This window comes from Paramisgurnus dabryanus, chromosome 1, assembly GCF_030506205.2.
Source record: "Paramisgurnus dabryanus chromosome 1, PD_genome_1.1, whole genome shotgun sequence".
Classification (NCBI taxonomy): Eukaryota; Metazoa; Chordata; class Actinopteri; order Cypriniformes; family Cobitidae; genus Paramisgurnus; species Paramisgurnus dabryanus.
In genome coordinates, this window is record NC_133337.1 from 47010844 (window position 1) to 47033627 (window position 22784).

At 38.0% G+C, this 22784-nt stretch overlaps 2 protein-coding genes across 3 annotated transcripts; both read left to right on the forward strand.

The window, feature by feature from the left end:
* Positions 1–1128: 1128 nt before the first annotated feature.
* Positions 1129–17966, forward strand: fscn2b (fascin actin-bundling protein 2b, retinal). 2 transcript variants are annotated; one of them, XM_073816232.1, is made up of 5 exons: positions 1129–1948; positions 13259–13415; positions 15803–15965; positions 16557–16767; positions 16853–17966. In XM_073816232.1, the coding sequence occupies exons 1-5, from the start codon at positions 1129–1131 to the stop codon at positions 17056–17058; spliced, it is 1557 nt and encodes a 518-aa protein (XP_073672333.1). In that variant the 3' UTR covers positions 17059–17966. The 2 variants fall into 2 exon arrangements, with proteins under 2 accessions (XP_073672333.1, XP_065118699.2); XM_065262627.2 differs by having other exon boundaries at positions 15803–15924; positions 16600–16767.
* Positions 17967–19721: 1755 nt separating this feature from the next.
* birc5a (baculoviral IAP repeat containing 5a) lies at positions 19722–22775 on the forward strand. Its single transcript, XM_065262714.2, has 4 exons — positions 19722–19928; positions 20012–20121; positions 20236–20353; positions 22561–22775. The coding sequence occupies exons 1-4, from the start codon at positions 19821–19823 to the stop codon at positions 22651–22653; spliced, it is 429 nt and encodes a 142-aa protein (XP_065118786.1). The 5' UTR covers positions 19722–19820; the 3' UTR covers positions 22654–22775.
* Positions 22776–22784: the final 9 nt, after the last annotated feature.

Sequence of the window (22784 nt, forward strand, 5' to 3'; positions counted from 1 at the left end):
TAACCTTCAAATACACTCACACACTTATGCACACATTGCCGTAATAAAGATGACCCACAGAGCTTGCAATCAGAGAAGTCATGTAACTGTATACTGAGTGTGCACTAGAAAGCTGATCCCCTCTCAGGCCACTACGACTGGTGCTGGGGGAGGGCTCTGGTTACCCAGCTTTGTGTCAAAACGGCATCAGCTAAGAGTTAGAGACTGGGTGGAGGACAAAAGCTGGAAGACTATAGAGCGGGTGGATTACTGGGCCTCTAGAAAGAGTCTACAGTATAAGACTATAGAGAGACGGGAGAAGACATAACAAGAAAGATAAGAAGATAGCGGTGTTTGCATATCCCAACCTGGAGTATTATTGGGCATTTTTTTGGCACTGACATGTCACTGCCCCTTGAGATCTCAAAGGAAAGCCATTTAAATGATGTGTCTATTTGAAAGACACAAATAAAGCCAGACATCCGTTCTAAAGGACACAAGATGTGACTGAAGTGAAATGACTTAGCAGTGGACAAGGAGGAGACAAATTAATCAAACGTCAAACAGGAGGGCCGAGACGAGGCATCGTGAAGCAGCTTGGTCTGGAAGCAACATCTCTTTAAGAGATCAGAAGTCCCATAATCCCAACGGCGGCCACTGGAGAGGACGAGAGACATAGAAACGAAGGTAAATTGAGAAGCACAGGGAATGAGAAAAAGGAAGGGGGTGAAAGAGGCACAGAGGAAGTGGAACCATTGGGATCAGGGTGACGTCAACGGCTCTCTGGATTGAGGCGTTGAGTCCTCCTGATTATAATCTGAGCTGATTAGGAAACAGAGGAAAAAATCTCCAGAGCATTTGCAAACTCCCCGAGGGGCAAGAAGTCGTTTACAGAGAGGACAACAAAACCGAAAGGACCTGAGTTACTTAAGAGTCTAAAGAAAACTTTAGGCCTATATCTAAAAAAGTTACGGATAGCAGACAAGGAGTCTATACTGTAGTGAAGAGGACTTAACTTTATCTTCTTTCTGGCCGTCCCTAACACGAAGCAAATAAATCAGGACACATTAGAGGTGTAACGTTGTAAGTCTGCAGGCTTTTGATATATTCGTTTCTTCTTGGGACTTCGGTCTGGGTTTTTAAGCCAGGATGCCCTCCAATGGCAGTAAAGCCCTCAAGCTGCAATTCGGGCTTATAAACCACGAGAATCGCTATTTAACGGCCGAAGCCTTCGGCTTTAAAGTAAATGCTTCAGCTTCAGGTCTCAAGAAGAAGCAGATATGGACCCTGGAGCAGGATGAGCGGGACGGCCAGGTGGTTTTCCTGCGTAGTCACCTAGGTCGCTACCTGGCCTCCGACAAAGATGGAAAAGTGAGCTGCGAGGCTGAGACGAAAGAGAACGACTGCCGCTTTCTAATCGTGGCACAGTCGGATGGACGTTGGGCCTTGCAGTCCGAGCCATATCTGCGTTTCTTTGGAGGTTCAGATGACTACCTATCTTGCTTTGCTCAGACCATTGGTGAAGCAGAACTGTGGGCCGTCCACCTGGCCCTTCATCCCCAGGCCAATCTGCTCAGCGTGGCCCGCAAACGCTATGCCCATCTGGCGGCCCCTGAGGGAGAGATCGCTGTGGACAGCAACATCCCATGGGGTGTGGACGCTCTTCTTACTCTTGTGTACATGAATGGCAAATACTGTCTTAAGACCAGTGACAGCCGATTCTTGAGCAATGATGGGAAACTGTCCAACGAAAGCGGCCGTGGGACAGGTTACACCTTGGAACTCAAGTCAGGCAAGTTGGCCTTCAAGGACTATGAGGGGAAATACTTGACACCCATGGGTCCCACCGGAACCCTGCGTTCTGGACGCTGCTCCAAACCTGGCAAAGATGAACTGTTTGATCTTGAGGAGAGCCATCCACAAGTAGTGTTTCAGTCTGCCAACAACAGATTTGTCTCTATCCGACAGGGTAAGTTGACATTTTTGACATTCCCTTGCAAAGACAGGCCCCTGGTTACAGACACCCCACTTGAGCTAACATTATGTTTCTGTTCTAGAATCAGATACAGCAGCAATATTGTAGAAACACATTGAAAACATTAAGGGGTTGTCCCTTTCTCTTTCTGCACTCCTGTGGCGTCTTATGTAACAGATGTATGAGAGACCTCATTCCACCTATTAAGTATCCCTAATTCCTGTTGGATAACCAAATTTAGAAATCTAGAGTATGGTGTGCAGGCACGTAGGATCAATAAAAATATGCATGCATCTGCGCTCCACCATGGCTTCCCTTTAATGTAAAGATAAGATGACAAGTATGATCTTCAGCTTGAATATATCTCAATTGCTTGATAGTCTTACCGTATAATAAATTTGATTATTGTATTCTGGTCATAATCTTCACTGAACCCCTATCAATCTCACTCCCCATTTGTGTTTTTGTATGTAAGCATACTATGGCATGAAAATAACTTGCATGCAAAATTGCAGCTGCATGGCAAACTATGCACACATAGTCAGATGTATGGAAACCAGTGTGGAGAGCAGGTGACCACTGGGTCACGCCCATGAGCATGACCTCACAGAAATAATATACGGCAGCTGTCTCTTTAGCTGAGTAAGCCAATATTAATCCGCCACACATAGCCGAATCTTATCCTCTGGCTAACAAACATACTGCATAATTGTAGTTTCCTGTCTTGACTGGGCAGCTAAGTTCAGAAATGTAAATCTTGCATGCTGTAACGTTATCCATTATCTCCAGAACAGAACTCTTGGTAAGCATTTAAAGCCACCTGCAATACATAAATTACTGGGAAAACTGAACGGCTTTGAATATCCACAATAGGGAAGCTGGCTCAGTAACATATCTCACATTTTCACAGACCAATACAATTTTCTCCTTTTGGCCTTATTTAGAAAAAACATCAAACACTGATATATGCACATATACACACACACACACACACACATGCAAAGACTCGCACACACTGGTGGCAAGGTGTGATAAATAATTGAGTGGGGCATTTCAATGATGGAGGAGTCTGCTTTCAGAAACACAAGCCTTCCGCTGCTTTTCTTTATCTTGGGACCTGGACGCAAAATCAGAAAGCCACAAAATCAGGGAGCAGTTGGGTTTTAGGCTGATGGGTCAAAACCCAGTAAGGTGAAAAATAGACAATGGAGAGTGCATGTGAAAGTAAACCAGAAAAGAGCACACGAATGATCAGATACAATATCACAATGAACTGAGACATAATGCATTATGGGTGTGGACAGGTGGACGGTACAGCTTTTTTGTAGTTGTCACTGATAAAAGTTCGTAAATCATAGAGGTTTGCTGCAGATCCCTTGGGAGGACATGATGTTGTATGGTGTGTTTAGTTTACCCATGGGATAAAGACATTTAACAGCAGAAAGTTAGATCATTCAAAGCAAAAGCAGTTGCCTGGAGCCAGTTGAGAGCATAAAGAATATGATTTAGTTACAAGGAAGCTATTATATAAAAAATTTGACCTTAAATGAATAGCCACTACAGTACAAAACAAAAATGATTAAAACATCTTTAAAAAAGATTTCATTGATAAGCAAAACTTTGACAATTATACCCATCTTATATGTCCTGTGTTTAGTGTCTTTTTCTTATCATTGGCATTTTTTAAGCATAAAGCTCACAAAATCTGATACATAGAATTTATAAAATGTATGCCCATTTTTCGGCTCCCCTAGAGTTAAACATTTGATTTAGCATAGCTTAGCACAATCAATTAAATCTTATTAGACGATTAGCATCGCGCAAAAAAAATGACCAAAGAGTTTCTATATTTTTCCTGTTTAAAACTCAACTCTTCTGTAGTACAACATCGTGTACTAAGACCGACGGAAAATTAAAAGTTGCGATTTTCTAGTCAGATATGGCTAGGAACTATACTCTCATTCTGGCGTAATAATCAAGGACTTTGCTGCCGTAACATGGCTCCAGGAGGCGCAATGATATTACGCAGCGCCCGAAAATAGTCCCCTGCAGGGGCGGCGTTTGCGTATGGCAGGGTATGGCAGTTGCCATACCCTAGCATTCAGACAAAACACCAGAAATCAACAGGCTATAATGAAGCTCATTAAAAATAATGTTAAATATTTTCAGTAGAACATATCTGAACATTGGTACATCACTAATATGGATAATTTACGCGTGTGCGCGACTTCATGCTATAATATAGGAACCGACATGTGGATGACATCAACGTGCCGCGAGAGCGGTTTGAAAGCAAACTCTTCCGATGATTTCTCGCCTCACCCTCGCGGTACTTTGATGTCATCAGCCTGTCGTTCTTGCAGCGCAGCTTGAATTGTGCAGGAGGTCTCATAATGAACGCTGTTGTTATAATCTTTATTTTCGCAAGTAAACTCCTTTTTTTTTTTAACATTCAAACAGACTCATGGTTCTCCCCCACACTCGCGCAATGCATATTGCATACATTATTCCAGAAGTAAAATGATTTGTTCTCTGTGGATAAATAAACATGTTCTCTTACACTGGGAAAGTGTAGCGCAGTCGAAGTGAATTGTATTAATTATTTGCGCGCGTTTTTGAATATGGCGACTTGTGGAATAAAAACTGCACGACGACAAAAGGTAAGACTTGTTTTTGCATTTAGCCCTGTTTTACTAAGTTTTATTTAGTGTTTTAGTCTTAGTTGGTTGGCTGGGTTAACTACGTGTGCTCTATCACATCATTAAAAGTCTTTATTGTGTTTTTATAAGTGTTTATTGGCGGCTGTAATGACAAGATTTGTGAAGGGATGTTACAGTATGTTTTGATATTATCTTGTTTTAGTTTATCTGTTGCTGGAGTTGCACTTAGTTAAGAATGACAACATTTGAAAATCATTTTAAACAACCATGATTTCTATTTTTGTTTTTCATTTGTATTGCTTCCGTATTGTTGTCAGTAAGTGTACATCCGTGCAATAATAGTATGATTTTATACAGGTTGGTGGAGTATGTACACATATGGATATAATGTGGTTTCATAGTATTTGAATGGCCTTCTTGTATGAAGAATTTTTGCCATACCCTAGGTTTTCGTGAAACGCCGCCACTGGTCCCCTGCCATTGAAAGTTACTATGGGGACTATTTTCAGCTGCTGCGTAATATCATTGCACCTCTTGCAGCCATGTTACTGTTAATTCCCGTGAACACACATAAAAGAGTATAGCTTGAATGTATTTTAAGTAGCTTTGTTTAAAAGCATCTACCAAATGCATAAATGTATTTGTTTTTATACGGAAGCTAATTTTTATCAATAAAGATAAGGCAAGTGATTTTTGCACTGTAATTTTAAACATCTTACCCATTATTTTTTATCCACAATTTTAATAAGAACAATTTAGATCTCAAGTGACAAATATAACTGCACTGAATCCCAAACTATTACATGGAATTACATTAGGACTGTAATAGATCAACATATTACCAAAACCTAGGCATTTCATTATGGGTAAAAAAGACAGTCAAAATGACACAGACCAGATGGAACAGTTGTTCTTAATGAGCGAGCGGCATTTCTTTCCATCTACTGCACATTCATTTTGTGCAAAAAGCAATTAGGTAAAGTAATTCTGCTAATGGATGAAGCAGTTCATTTCTTTCGGAGTCTCTTCATGATGAAGGGAACAAGAGATGACTTCAGACAGGTCTGCCAATCAGCTCTGTACGTCTGAGCTTCAGTAAGCCCTCACCCAAGGGTGCCACACAGATGATCTGTTTATCAGGAGCGAGTAGCGACACCAAATCGTAGATTTTCACTCACTATTTTTGTTTGGGTCAGATTTTGGTGTCTGTGAAGTAACGATTTCTTGCAACAGATTGTGTGCATGGTTGCAGTTTAAGTCAGAAAGATGGCATACGGTCGGATTGGTGTATCTGTTACCATGTTCTTCATCACCTCCACAATCTTCCATAGAGAATTGTGATCAGGAGGAAGGTAACAAGGAGATGAGAGGAAAAAAATAAAGAAGGCAAGGAAAAAGAAAGGGAACAGTGATCCACAAGCGATAGTGGATTGAGGTATCACTTTACCATTAAAAATTAATCTCCAAGTAACTGTCGTTGTACATTTATATACTACCGCTTTAGTTTTGGTCTGAATAATACAATATGATGACCTTTCAGAGAAGAATTCATTTGACCAGTTTTCTTCTTATCTTGACCCATAAACTCGTTTAGGTTACACCAAACTTCGGCTTTTGGGTTGTTTTGTGTACTCCCGCAGGTATTTGACCAGGTCCACATGCAGTGATCTACATGCCCCAGTTTTCTCTGTCTCCATGTCTCTGGGTACTGTTACATTAGACAGAAATGGGTTGGTAAATTGAGAGGGAGCGTCCTGTGATGGGAGTGAGGTCACTCTCAGGAGTTCAGGATTGGGCTCAGTAATCACAATGCCGTGGATGAGGAATGATCAGAAGAGGAGATAGAGTGTCCTGGCCCAGCTGGCCTCTCTTCTTCTATCTTTGGTGCAAAACCAAAGCAGAGTCAGACGTGAAATTGGAAAATAAAGTGTAACGGGCCACAGAAATGAAAACCACTGCAGCAGAGTGATGCTTGATCTGGAAAAAAAACATCTAAGGCTGTTTCTTTTTTATCCGCTGATTTTGTCTTGATTAGAAAACTGACTTTGTTTTTGGAGCCTTAGATGTTGCTCTTTCTTAGCTCAGGAGATTTTTTGCATTCTCTGTTTGAGTCTCCTATATTTCTCCTAGATTTGAGGAATAAAAATAGAAACAAATGAGACTTTTTATACAGTACAAAGCTAAGTATGTTGCATAGCTCAAATAATGTCTGCTTTTGATTTCAGACTCTAGTCTGACTTTTGATCTGACTGAGCACAGCTTGAGACATTCCCGAGATCTTTCCTAAAACACCATAGTTCAAATCTGTGATGTTTTCATTACTATTTAAGAGAAACAATTGAGATTTGTGCTTCTCCTTTCAACTTGTGGGAGTGTGCAGATGTGTGTTCTCATTATTGTCTTAAAGGGATAGTTCACACAAAATGGAAATAATGGGAATTATTTGGAAATGTATATAAACTATATCATATGAAAATATAAATAAACATTTTGTTTGGTCATAACAGCAGACATGCATGCAAGGTAATACAAATCTTAAAGAATCCTGATACTTGCATTCATTAAGCCTGGATTTATTTGATCAAATAAATGCAGGCTTGATAAGCATAAGAGACTTATTTGAAAAACATGAAAAATATTAATGTGTCTAAACTTTTGGGTGGTACAGTAATTCTGTATGATAACAGAAAACTGGCTAACAGAATGTAGAAGAAATTATCAATAAATTATCTGTGCATGTTATGGAAGAATGCAAACAAAACTATCCTGCAAGATTTTTTTACTACATTTAAGTTCCCTGTTAGAGGCAACTCTGAAATAAAATTCCCAGTTTATTCCCATACATTCCCGTTAATTCCCATATATTCCCGTTAATTACCATAAATTCCTTTTAATTTCCATGTAAAGTTTCCAGCTTTGAAAATTCCCAGAATTTTTCAACCCGATTACAAACACAGAAATCTATTTAAAGATCATAATAGCCATGTTTCCATCACCATGATTTAATGCGCATTTTTAAGTATTGCATCGAAAAAGAGTGATGGAAATGCCCAATTTCGAAAAAAAAAATCTTGATGCGCAAAAAAGTTTTTACGCTCGCTTTAGGTGGTTTTTGATTTATGCGAAAAAGAGTAAATGCGAAAAATGGTAGATGGAAATCCAGAGGCGGACACTACTTAATTATTTTTACTTTCTACATAACAGTAATTTTGTAAGTATTCATATTTTATTCGTGTTTTTCTTTGGAAAACATACATTCCAAAGCATATTATCATAATAAATTTTTACTCCACTACATTTCATAATTTCAAGTTTTTGGTTTATATTTAATATTTAAGTACATTAAAGGGGCCATGTCACAAGACTTTTTTAAGATGTCAAATAAATCTTTGGTGTCCCCAGAGCACATATGTGAAGTTTTAGCTCAAAATACCATGTAAATAATTTATTATAGCATGTTAAAATTGCCACTTTGTAGGTGTGTGCAAAAATGTGCCATTTTGGGTGTGTCCTTTAAAATGTAAGTGAGCGAATGAAGTGCAAACACTGATCACAATGATGGTGGTTTGTTGAAATTGAAACTCAATTGTGCTGTGAAGTATTTTCTCTGTCTCTCCCTCTCTGCAATAAATGGCAGTGCTGTGGTTGGATAGTGCAGATTAAGGGGTGGTATTATTATAATAAGAGCTCATATGACATCATAAGGAGAGCCAAATTTCAACAACCTATTTTTTCACATGCTTGCAGAGAATGATTTACCAAAATTAAGTTACTAGGTTGATCTTTTTCACATTTTCTAGGTTGATAGAAGCACTGGGGACCCAATCATAGCACTTAAACATGAAAAAGTCAGATTTTCATGCCATGGCCCCTTTAAACATCACATCTCGGTTTTTTTTTACTTTTACTTAAGTAAAAAGTAATTTTATTTATTTTTTACGTTTTTGAAATGTCCTGGCTTCTAGTGCCTTCATAAAGTCTGCATTTCTTCTTCTGTGCAGAGCAATTGCAAGCTGCATGCCAAATACATTAATAAACTGCCCCATTGTGACTACATGCAGTCCTGTCTCCATTTTCCATTGTTTTGTTTACTGTAGGTTACTAGGTCATTCACTCAAACCAACTTGATGGAAACGCACCTAATTCGCATTTCTTTTTTTTGGGAATTTTGAAAAGATTCACATTACGTTTGGATGGAAACCCAGCTAATGATTAGCTAAAAAACAAACAATAAAATAAACTAAAGAATCATATTAGCATGCAGCACTAAATCACGGCAAAAAAAAAAAAAATGCAATCCACGCTGGAGTGATCAATGCCCGCAGATTCTGCTGATAGTCTTGTTATTTTTTCCCCAGTGTGTCTCAGACACCCTACGGCGGCCCGTAGAAACAGAGGTATTACTGCAGCCTCCCCACTGTTTTTACTCTACCCCTCTCTGGGCAGCAGTGATTGTACATAAGGCGCTCAAAAAAGCTGCTTACTGGGCCCTACAACGAAGCTTTGTGTCTTTTTGCATGCAGAGAATTAGGAGAGGTCACAGCCTGGGACGGGAGGAGCAGGAAGGATGACAGAGTCGAAGGGAATAAGACTGCAGGATCACGCCTGTTAGAGGATTAAGATAACGATCAAGGGATATTTTCAGAGACATATCCACTTTGAGTCTTAGACACTACAATCTGTCCGATGCACGATACCATTGCTTTTGTTTAAGATTGTCATTCATTCATTTAGTTTTAGACTTTTAGGTTTCCATTTACCATTTCTATTAATGAATTTGCCACTAGATGCTTTTATCCAAAGTGATTTGCAGTGCATTCAATTTACACATTTTTTATTAGTATGTGTGTTCCCTTGGGATCAAACCCATGACTTTTGGGATGCTAGTTCAATACTCTATACTAACAGAAAAAATGGTTAAAAAATTCCCTAGCGTGATATTCTTGCAAAAGAGTTCATATTAGTACCTCAAAGGTACATATTGGTACCAAATGTATGCATATATGTACCTAAATGACACATATTATGACCTTTTAAAAGGGTTCTGCCCCAGTGCAGCTTGGGACCATTTTTCCTGACACTGTACCAACTGTATCAAAATGTATGTAATCTTATAGGGGTGGTTTCCCGGACAGGGATTAGACTATTCCTAGACTAAAATAAATGTAAGAGCTGTCCAAACTGAAAACAACTTTCACTGACATATCTTAAAATACATCAGTGTCCTTTGTTTTGCCTTAAAATGCACGCCAGTAATGTTTACAGTAAGGCATGTTTGTTCAAATTAGTTATATTTCCTAATTAAATTAAGGCCTAGTCCTGGCTTAAACTCATCCCTGTCTGAGAAACCACCCCTTAGTGTTTGTTTTTAGTTTATTGACTACCTGTCAAAAAATATGGACAGATGTGATCTGAAGGCTCATGCTTTCAGTACATTCTTGAAATCTGTTGTGTTTCCGTTAATTGTACATTTAAAGTTACAATAAAATTAAATTAAACACTGAAAAAAGTTAAAAACTGAAGTTTAATTGAAATTTAATACTATTATTTTTTGGGAATAATGTGTTATTTATTACAAATTACTTATCTGTGAGCTTCATTATTTAAAAAAAATTAATGTGCCCTCATTCTCTTTAATCAAAATGTTAATCTCCTCCCCTCCTCAAAAAATTACCTCTCTTTACTTGCGGTTAGGGGCTATGGCACCTGGCAACATGACTCAATTTCAAAGGACAGTTCTCGATGGACGAATTCAAGTCCCACCCTACATTTGTTCATTTCAGAATCCATTACACTCTGATCATGATGGGGAAAATAAGACAATTGTTACATCTGTTTAATGGCGACATTAAAGGTGCAATCAGGGAGTTTTAGCAGCATCTAGCGGTGAGACTGTGAATTGCAACCAACGACTCAGGGCGCACTCACACTATCCAAACCAAACCGCGCTCGGGCGCGGATCGGTTAATCGCGCCGCGGCCGGGTTGCAGGCGTGGGCCAGAGCGCGGTTCACTTGGGCTCAGGCGCGGAAGGCTGTGGTGTAAGCGCAATCGCGCCTGAGCGCGATTCAAAAGGTGAAGACGTCAGTTACGCGACCGCTCACCTTCATCTGCCTCCGTAAAAACCTTTTGATGCGAGCTCCGTGGTTACGTGAATGTCCGAGCTGCACACGTGACAGATCAACTAAGCAATATGATGACATGTGAGAGGGCTGTCTGTAATCGCGCACCAAACGACTCCGAATAAAAAACACAGACTTATCATTACGGAGGGTTCCAGTGTTAAGAGAGAACTTACTTCCGCCTTTTTTTCAAAATATTTGCATCTTAATGACGAAAGTGCGCCCGGACTCGGATCGCTAAAAAGTACAGCGTGAGTGCATGCACCTGGGGGAGTAGGGAGGGGTGACAATCACGCTGGGGCATGGTTTGGTTTGGTTTGGATAATGTGAGTGCGCCCTCAGTCTAAAGGGGGTCGCACACCGGACACGCAGCGCTGTGCAGCGTCGCGCCGTTCTGGTGTACGATACCTCCGAATTGTCCTAGACATGACTCGACGTGGTGCTGAGCTGCGCTTCAGTGTGACCCTCTTAAAGGTCATCTGTCCTTTTCAAAATGCATAGTGAAGCTACTGTAGCCGCCTCAGGACAAACATCTTATCATCTGAGACACGTAGGGATAAAAATTCATTCAATGGTATCAAACAGAGATAAAGTTAGAAGTGACCAAACACATCAACGTTTTTTCTATTTAAGACGAGTAGTTATACGAGCAAGTTTGGTGGTACAAAATAAAACGTAGCGCTTTTGTAAGCGGATTTCAAAGAGGAACTATATTGTATGGCGTAATAGCACTTATGGGAGTACTTCGACTCGGCGCAGTAACACTCTCCCTCTAACATTATGAACGGGAGAAGGGGAGCGGACTTTTCAGGCGAGTTGAAGTACTCCCAAAAGTGCTATTCCGCCATAAAATATAGTTCCTCTTTTAAATCCGCTTACAAAAGTGCTACGTTTTATTTTGTACCACCAAACGTGCTCGTATAACTACTCGTCTTAAATAGAAAAAACGTTGATGTGTTTGGTCACTTATAATTTTATCTCTGATTGGTACCATTGAATGAATGGGGCTAAGCTAAATGCTATCGAAGTGTCGCAGCGCGCCCCAGCGCTTACGTGCACGCACTAAGATGATAGAGGGATGTATCAACTCTTCTTAGTTAAGGTAATAACATAGTTTAATATTGAAAATGAGTAGACTATTCCTTTAAGGTATTTATACACCACTGAAAACATAGTTATGTATATTATATTTTCTGTCAATATATTCTCCTAAATTGTACACATTGTACCTTTTAAATAAACTGCACAAGTATATGTAGCCTACAATTACAAACAACGTGGCCAGGAGCGTAGGTGTGTGCAGAGCTTTAATCTACTGTAGCTTTAAGCTAAAAGGTCATGGGTTTGATCTCATTGATAAAATGTATACTGTTAAATGTATACCTGTTATGCACTGTAAGTCACTTTGGATATAAGCGTCTGCCAAATGCATAAATATAAGATGTAAATGTCATGTTTTAAAACAGTAACATTCAACACAAACAAAACTTAAAGGAAAAATTTAAGAATGAACACAGAACAAAGACAGCATGAATTTGACTATACATTTACTGCTGACATATGAACTCTTTAGTATTATACTATAGTTTTTATGACCTGTTTTCAAGACATGTTTTAAATGTGGCCATGCATTGCATTTTAATCCAATGAACGGCCATGACACAATCCCTGGACTAATTGGCATGGAAATGCAGTTGGGTGCAACAAGGCCTCTGTCCAGCCAAGGTCGGGACGTCTGTGCCAGGGTTTTACTGGTGCCCTAAGAATAAAGTTTAATCGCAAGAAGCTTTGCCCTACTGCACTGAATTGTAATGCAGCATTTTACTATGAATGCATGAATATACTTTACCTACATAGGCCAAAATACACAAAATCTCTGGTTGTCACGGTCTATAAGAGTCTACATATGTTATACAAGCAATGGTTAATCAAGATTAATGGCTTGGATATATAAATGTTTAGACCGCAGCTAGTTGTCGTCCTATGTAATTGTTGTTAATGTTACAAATAATCCCGTGCAGAATAAATCTGTCATCACGATTATTGAGTACGCCTCATTTTAAAACAACAATGGTCGAACTGAGGGTTGAATTGAAATAAAGGATGTTTGTAAACAGACTAAAGTGACATGTTTGGGTTCCATTAACTAAAGATAGTGAGTCTTAAATAAACACGTCTTCTGTAAAACGCTAAAGCAGGGCTCAGAGTCAGGTTTGTGCCTGTTGTGTGTGGCAGGGAAATTAATCATGTTGCATTGTCTCCAGCCAGGATTGCAAACTGGGGAAAAGTTCAGGACAAACACATGCTGTTTTGTTTAAGCAGATCCATTTGAAGTGGTTTTAGAAATGCACGTTGTTCTAATGATCAAAATCAGTGGGATTGCGTTAGTGTGCACAGTAGTACGAGCGCAGTAACGAGAATGATTGTTTTCATTATTGTTTGTATATGCATACGCAATATATTTTTTTATCAAAAACATAGATTTGCAACGTTATGTCATGTGCGTTTGTCTGCATGCTGCAGGAGTGAGCGTCTTGGCCAATCAGGACGATGAGACCGACATGGAGACGTTTCAAATGGAAATCGACAAGGATTCGAAAAAGTGCACGTTCAGAACGAACGAAGGAAATTATTGGACGCTGGTCGCTCACGGAGGCATTCAGTCAACAGCCACAGAAGTGTAAGAATCTCCTAAATTTCTCTAAAAACACTTTAAAGGTCACCTAATATGAGAAATTCACTATGTACACAAACACCCTATAATGATTGATCAAATTTGGCCACTCCTTTTCTTTAAATCCTGTTAAACCTCAACAATCTCAAGGAATGAGCTGTTACTGTTTTCTAAACAACCTGAAGACACAACTTTCCAAAGACCACAGTTAATATCTTTTTTAAATCCTCTACTACCACACGTTCATTATGAACAATAAAGTAAGGTGATTGTCTTATTAACCCTTTCCCTGCCAGCATTTTTTTTAGAAAGTTGCCAGGCAGCATTTTTTATGATTTTCACAAAGTTTAATGCCTTCCAGAAATGTTCTTCTTTAAATATATAATCATACAATATATCAAACTTTTAAACAAAAAAGTTTAATTTTATCTTCATTTGTTCTCTTTTTATCACCTCTCAAATATGGGTAACTGCATTTTTGTAAAGGACTTTTGTTAAAGATCAGATTCAGGACGAAACAAAACAAACACAGAGTTTTTACTTCTTATGGATCTGTATAAGTTGTGGTGTTTTATAAAGTAGGTAAGAGCGCCACCTACTGCATAATAGCGGAAATATGGATTACCGTAAACACTTGTCTTTAGTACTATTCGGACGGTATTAGTTTCCCAAACGACGTTTAAGTTTTAACGTGTCCCCCACGACGTCTGGGATTTTTATGTACCGATTCGTACGGGATAAAAATTCTCAGGCTATTCCAGAGATGGGAGTGTCTGTTTCATGCGTTTGGGCATTGCAGAAGATCACGTGCTCTGGATAACTGTAGTGTTTGATATTTTGCTTTAAATGTAAAATTATTACAGAACATGGAATTTATTAATTTAATTTTAACAAATCAAAAGAACTTTTACAAATCCTACTAAAGTAGCCTACGTGTTTTATATATCTGGCTGCTTATATTAAACCCAAAGAAATAATGATTAATAACAATTTATTATCTTTATTAGTTAACATTACCATTCCGAAGTTGAACAAAATAAGATTGAGTTTACCGTATACTGATATTACAGTGAAAGAACCGCGTTTTCAAAAGAACCGCGTTTTCAAAAGATATTGCGGGCAAACATAGACTTTGCATCCGGACAGGATTAAATTTCTCAGAGGACCTCTGAGTTTGGCGAAAAACAGTAGGTAAATTGCTCTGGAATTTTTACGGGGGTCGTCAGAGAAAAACACAGAGATGGCAATTCGGACGGGATTAAAAACACAGAGGACCCTGAGAAGCAGGATTCCCCTGTAAAACTAATCTCGTCCGAATTGGGCTTTTGGCAGGTGAGCATTTTCTCTTAATTGACGACATTACTCGTCATTGGCGGGAAAAGACTTAAAGCAACACTATATAGTTTCCATGTAAAAATGACTTACAGCTCCCCCATGTGGTTGAAAAGCGCAACAGTGCCTGGTATCAGACACTCTTCTGCAGGCAGGGGGAGGGGCGGGGCTGTGTTTCCTACCCTCCACCGCCACTTTCAGAGTGTGCTTGTAGCAGCTAGGAGGCTGCTCAGGTTGCAGCAACAGTACAATTTGTCCAGTTAAAAGTTGTTCTATCACTGAAATCATTTTAGAGACATTATTTAAAGGTAAAAAACTACATAGTGTTGCTTTAAAAATGGTGCATGTTTTTGATATAGATATCCGTGCACAGGGTGGCAGCAGCAGCTTATTTGCATTTAAAGAGACATACACAAAACAGCACTTTTTCCTGCACACACAAAAATAGGCATTTTCAGCATGATAAAATAAGGGGTGGTCTCCTGGACAGAGATTAGCCTTAATTAGGAAATATAACTAGTTTTAACAAACATGCCTTACTAAAAACATTACTGATATGCATTTTAAGGGCAAACAAAATGCACCGATGTATTTTAAGATATGTCAGTGCAAGATTTCAGTTTGGACAGCGCTTTCATTTATTTTAGTCTAACCCCTGTCCCGGAAACCACCCCATAATGATCTATTGGATATTTGATCCTGAAACTTCAAAGGCACATTCTGGGGACACCTAAAACTAATATTAAATTGCCATATTAAGAATGACCTTTATTAGAAAAATTGCAATATTAGGTGACCTTTAAATGAAACATAAACAATCTTAATATGTGTCTACCAGTGATGAATTAGGTAAATGCAACCTTCTTGTATCCCAGCTAAATAAACAGAGATAACTTTTAGTAAGTCATTTGTAGGTTGATTTTCCTAAAAGTGTAAACACTTTGAATGCTAAAGCAGCCCAACACAGCAACATTCGCTCAACCAATATCTGTATGGGTGGGTCTATGTCAATGTTTTATTCACACTTATAAACGCAATCTCTCTACCCCATCTGTGTGTAGAGGTGCCAACACAATGTTTGACATAGTGTGGCTCGGTCGACGGGTGGCACTGCGAGCCAGCAATGGAAAATATATTTGCACCAAGAAAAATGGCCAGCTTGCTGCAGTCAGCGACTCTGTGGGTGAGTACAAACCCGACTGTACCCATAAATCAGATATAGCGGTGTTTATAAAATGTACAATAATACTGTATGTAGCTGTGATCTCCGCCACCTATGAATGAAAACAGTATCAAAATAAAAGAAGAAATAAAGTTCAATGTTTATTGAAGCTAAGTTGCAGAAACACGCAATACATTTCTCAAAGTATGTGGACACCCCTTTCTAAAAACAGCTTTGACTATTCCTGTTATTCCAGTGAAGACAAATCTTAATGCTAAAACATACAATAACATTCTTGAGAGTTGTGTGCTTTCAAGCTTGTGAGGTAGAGCCTTTTCTTTCCATGCATAAAAAAATACCTCCGTGTACAAAGTAAATATTGAGTGATTCCTGTGTGGAAATCACCTTGACTGACCTGCATAAAGCCCATCTGAACTCTTTTGGGATGAATTGGAATGCCGAATGCATTCTGCCATCACCCATCATCAATGCCTGACCTCACTGATGCTCTCAAATCCCAGCAGACATGTTCAAACATCCAGTGGAGAAATTTTCCCAGTAACGTGGAAGCTATTATAGCAGCAAAGGGAGGAATTCATGCAAATGGTTTTGAAATTAAATGTTGATGAACGTGTACTTTTGGACATTGAAAGTCTCATGCGTCTCTTAATTTGCATTGTATTGTTTTTTCTTCAGGTGAAGATGAACAACTGGTTCTTAAACTGATCAATAGGCCCATGCTGATTCTTAGAGGAGAGAACGGCTATGTGTGCAACCACAAGAACTCAAATATACTGGACGCCAATCGTTCGGTTTATGACATATTTACCCTGGACTTCAATGACGGTGCATATCACATTAAAGGTGGGAGAAAAGTGCATGCAATAGATAGATTTCTGAAATACAGTTAATGTTTTATTGCTTAAAAACCAGCATTGTTCTCCTACAGGTGTTGGTGGAAAGTTCTGGTATGTGTCCAACAGTAGCTTGGTGTGCTCTGATGGAGACACACCAGAAGATTTTTGCTTTGAATTCCTAGAGCATGGACGAATAGCGATAAGGGCTAAAAATGGCAAATACCTCCGCGGAGACCAAGGTGGCAACCTGAAAGGGGATGGGGAGACTGCAGACAGCTCTTCTCTCTGGGAATACTGACACCATGTGGACATTTAAGGAACTGTTACTGTGTCACATTTTGGATGTACAGTTGTGGGGCAACCCATTGGTAAAATGGAGTTTTACAGTTTGGACACCTCTGTCTTCTCATCAGTCAGCGTTTTGATGTAGTTTCAGTATATGTACACATTACATGCTTATATGTTTGTGGAGAATCTAAACTGAACCATTAATGTATTACACATGGAAATTCATATGTATTGTTTATCTTTGTTTATGTTATTTATAACCCATTGTCTTTTTGTCTTTTAAATTGTATTATTTGTTACCTTTTGTCAATGTATGTCAGTTCCAGGAAAAGCTTATTTTGTACTCTGGGGTGACAGACTGCTGTGTTTGTTATAATGACATAAGGTCATATAGGCTATACATTATATATAAGTGTTCCTCTAGAAATAAACTTAGACAGAAATGAAACAACAGGGCAAAAACAGGCTACACAGTAATTACTTCTTTCTGTCCTAATGAGAGGAATCAGTATTAATCCATTTTATTTCCTTTTATTTCTCCTTTTATCCATCTGGAAAGATTTAACAATGATTACAAATAAAACCCTGTCTCTGAATTTTGTGGGAATTAATCTCATTTACTCTAACCTGGTTTTAAATTAAATTCATTGATTCTGTTTTAAATTTAATTGGCTTCAGAATTGTGTCCCAGCAGTGTGTGCTGTTGCCATGTGTACTCCACAGGTGGGAGCAGTGTACTTATTGCTACCAGCAGAGAGAGCACACCATTGTTTGTTAAGGTTTAAGTGTCGTCTTTGACAAATTTAAAGTGTCTGCTGGTTGCACCATTCAGTTAGAAGATCTTCAGATTTCCAATTTTTGGGATCATAAGCCTTAGTAACCACTGTATCGGTGAGAGAGAGAGAGAGAGAGAGAGAGAGAGAGAGAGAGAGAGAGAGAGAGAGAGAGAGAGAGAGAGAGAGAGAGAGAGAGAGAGAGAGAGAGAGAGAATGTTGAAAGCAGAATTAGAAAAATCAGCCAACAGGTTGCTAAATTTAAAGCAACACTATGTAGTTTCCATGTAAAATTGACTTACGGCTCCCCCATGTGGTTGAAAAGCGCAACAGTGCCTGGTATCAGACACTCTTCTGCAGGCAGGGGGAGGGGCGGAGCTGTGTGCTCTACCCTCCACCTTGGCTTTCAGAGTGTGCTTGTAGCAGCTAGGAGGCTGCTCAGGTTGCAGCAGCAGTAGAATTTGTCAGTTAAGAGTTGTTCTATCACTGAAATCATTTTAGAGACATTATTTAAAGGTTGAAAAACTACATAGTGTTGCTTTAAATGAGAAGGGTGCAATTTACTGAATTGCAATATTAAATGAAATTCAGAACAACAGTCCAATACAAAATATTATTATGTTCCAGTACCGCCTAGCAGTGCTAAGGTAGTGGGTTTGAAACTCCAGTGAAAATATATACATTATGTGTATATGGGCTTTATTATATAAAACAATGCATACCTAAAATCAGAGGTTTTTAAACTTTTTTTGTCAGACCTAAATACTTTCCTTGAAGTATACCCACTGATATTTAAAGTAAATATTTAAACAATTTAATAGCAATAGTTTTATCGGTAGTTTTTTAGATTTAGTTATTGTTATTCGTAGCTGGACCTTATTATTACTTGTTATTATTATTGGACCTTCATCTGATCATTTTCTTTTATTGGTACATAAAACGTATCTCTCTATTTTGTATGAGTTATCAGTTTCTGATATATTGTAGTGTTGTGCAGAGGTGTATACTATTAAAGTATTTCAGTTACATTTTCCAAGCATCTGTGCTTTATCAGAGTGTTTGTTTTGGGAAAAAATGACTTTACTAAAAAATGTTCACTACATTTTAAAGCATAAAATTATACTGTGTATTCATTTTATATTGCATATTAAAATTGATTTAATACCAAATTACATAAAATTTGTGTACTTTTACTTTCTTGAGTAAAATACGAACAAACTTTTTACTTAAGTAAAAGTAAAAAAATGTACTAGATGTTTAATTAAATATTAAATATAAACCAAAAACTTGAAATTATGAAATGTAGTGGAGTAAAAATTATGATAATATCCTTTGGAATGTATGTTTTCCATAGAAAAACACAAATAAAATACGAATACTTGAAAATTTACTTGAAATTTATGTAATTTATTTAGAAAGTAAAAATACTTAAGTAGTATACACCTCTGGTGTTGTGTAAGGGTCACATGACATGCAGATTAACTAATAAAATATATATTTTGCTTATATATATAAAAAAAAATATATATATTTAGTAAGTGTTTAATTTAGATTTTCTTTCATTTTAATACATTTTTTTTATATATAATTTTGTGGTTGGCTAATTCATTATTATTTTCATCAACTGACGTACCCCTGCAACTTCCTCGCGAACCACCAGGGGATGCAAGTCTCTTCGGATAAAAGCATGACTTGTGCCAAGTGCATAAATATAGATATTTATAATTTCTCCTTCGCCACAGCCCATGAAATGACAAATGAAATAGCTATTTCTGTGGGTGACATGTCAAACATTTTTTAAAACAAAATCATTCAGTGGAAAGTAATTTGAGTCCGGAGTATGTTGTTGCTCGATCTGCGCATGCGTGCCACCGATAGCCAATCAAAACGTGCGTTCTAAATTTGAAACTCCAACCGGAAGAATCGATAGCAACAAACAGTCTAGCAGGCAGCTTCTCTTCTCTTTTTGTACTTTAACATTAACTCACATTCAAAGAAAATGGATTCTACAAATGACGATCCAACTAAAATGTACGTTTATGAGAACAGACTGCAAACTTTTGTCGGATGGCCGTTTGAAGAGGGTTGCGTTTGCACTCCCGAAAACGTGAGTATAGTGAACACCACGGGGCTCTTATAAGTACTTAAATGCGATGATTCTCGCTTCATGGATATCGTCATGTGTTATAGATGGCCAAAGCTGGATTCATTCACACTCCGTCAGACAATAGTCCAGATATAGCGCAGTGTTTTTTCTGTTTGAAAGAGCTGGAAGGATGGGAACCTGATGATGACCCTGAGTAAGCTCATGTCTTCATTATTACTCTCATGTGTTTTAATAAAATGAAGTAAGCTCGCTGTGAATTTCAAGTAGTTGTTGTGTGTGATGTGACGTACTGTTGCTTGTTTTTCAGGAAAGAGCACAAAGCACATTCACCCACCTGTGATTTTATCTTACTGAAGAAAGAAATGGAGAGCCTGACAGTGGAGGAGTTTCTCAAACTTCAGAAAGAGAAACAGAAGTTTATTATTGTAAGTATGAGCATGTACAAAACTTACATACATACATATATATAGTGATGGGAGAAACGAAGCTTTTCGAAGCTTCGAATCAATTGAACCAATTGCTTCGAAAATTGATTCAGTTTTTCGAAGCAGTTCGAAACCCACACACGCTGGCGACCCCTGCTGGTCAAAACAGTGTAAAAGCAGATCTGTCCACACATTTTAAACTTTTTTTTACAAATTGATAGCAAGATTTTTATTAAAATATGTTTTAAAAAATTATTTAACTTAATTAAGACAAAGTTAAAAGTGTATTATGTGTTTTTAGTTTTATTTAGGGCAAACAAATGAATAAAAATAACTACCTTTTTAATTATGCACATTTTTGTCATTAAATCTGTCTATAAACTAAAAGTAGACAACATGGCAGTGTTATTAGTCAGAAGGATAAATGTTTTATGAACTTTCATAATAAAACTGACCCGAGTTCACCTAAACTTATTAGACACTGGTCATGTGATCAACTCCCCCTAGTGGTGAACCATCGGATTTTCGAAACGTTTCGAAACAGTTATGACGTAATGAAGCCTCGTTTGCTAAAATCACGTGACTTTGGCCAGTTTGAAACAAGCTCCGAACCACTGATTCGAAACAAAAGATTCGTAAATGTTTCGAAGCCTCATGAAGCAGTGCTTCGAAAACGACCATCACTACATATATACACACACAGACAGACACACATACATAACATGACCCTGTATGTGAATGCAGTCTCATAATCTAGTTAGGAGATAAGGAGCATTAAAGTTTGATTTCAATTCTTGATTTCAGTCTTTGACCTTACTGACCTTCAATCTTTTGACCTTACTCAGTCAATATTATAGATATCAAGGTTATATTATAAAAAAATGTTTGTGGCCAGGGACCCCTTTACAGAGGAAAACATTTCCAAGGACCCCTTAAAATTCTAACTGTTACTAAGTATATTTCTACCTAAAGTTAATTTTTTTTAACTTGTTTCATAGTGATTCATCTTATGTGCTTTTAAAGAGTGTTGTTTTCTTCAAATTACATTTGGACTAAACAGTTACACTTTTTAAATGATCTTAAAAGCTTTCATAAAATCAACAGTAGCAGGACAAAATAGTTTCTTAGATGTAAATATCTCCTTAATAACAATTATGTAATTTATAAAAATATTTCATGGACCCCCTGGCTAATGGTGCATTCACACCAGATGCGGAAGAGGCGGCAAGCGCGAGTGATTTACATGTTAAGTCAAAGATAAGAGCAGAAAAATGTGAACTTTGGCCGATTGATTACAAGAAGCGAGCGGAGGCAGAAAAACAAAACAACAATGGAGAACAATCATCCCCACTACACAAGACATCTTTGTACTTTTAAATTAAAAGGACCTTGTTAGGAAGAGTGAGGAGGAGGAACAGTCTGGTAATTTTACTCAATTTGAGCTATATAAGCCCCACCATGATGCAAATTTCCACGTGATGTCTCGAATTTCATGCGCAAATGAAGCTCGTAAACCTAAAATGTTCAAGTGTCCAACTACGCGCAAATAGCGTGTTTTTGCCGCCTCTTCTGCGTTTGGTGTGAATGCACAGTAAGTATTGAGGACCACCAGGGGTCTCCGGACCGGACTTTAAAGTCGCCATGAAACGGAAGTAGCGATTGCCTTATTTTCCCCGTGGTGACGTATATCCGAATGAAACGGCTTTTGAGATGAAATAAGGCAGGGCTGGATTTGAATTTGTCCATCGAGATCTGATTGGATCGTTTGAAGTTGGGTCGTGTTGCTAATTGCTAATCACTGCGATCTTCTCCCGGACCCCGCCCACCTGCCATACTTTTGACCGGAAGTGAAGAGAGATCGTTTTGAGGAGGGGAGGAGATTTGCATTTTTGATTAAAGATTATGAGCACACACGAATTTTAAAAAAATAATGAAGCTCACAGATAAGTCATTTGTTAATAATACCACACTATTAAAAATACATATATAGTTTTTCATTTCAATTTCATTGCGACTTTAAGAACATCTTTACATTATGTAGGATGATTTTATGTAGAAACTCAGAAATAACTGATTTTCATTGTTTATGTAAATATATGTCAATAGTTGTAGTTAACGTTATATTAATATCCCAATAATGTATATTATTATTAATATTTCACGTATATACGTAAATATAGATTAAGTGATGGTATGTGCTTTTTTAGAAAAAGAAGTGTGGCCAAGCCATTGATAAATTTGAAGAGGCGGTGAAGCTCAAGAGAGCTCAGATCGTCCAGTCTGCGATGGAGGAAGAATAAAGGACTGCTTTTGCTTTTCCATTTCACTTATCTTTCAATCTTTCTCATATTGTCTGTTCTTTGTAAATGTGTTCCATACTGGAATCTGTAAACTACATCACCCATGTTAATCATCTTAAAAATGTTTTCAT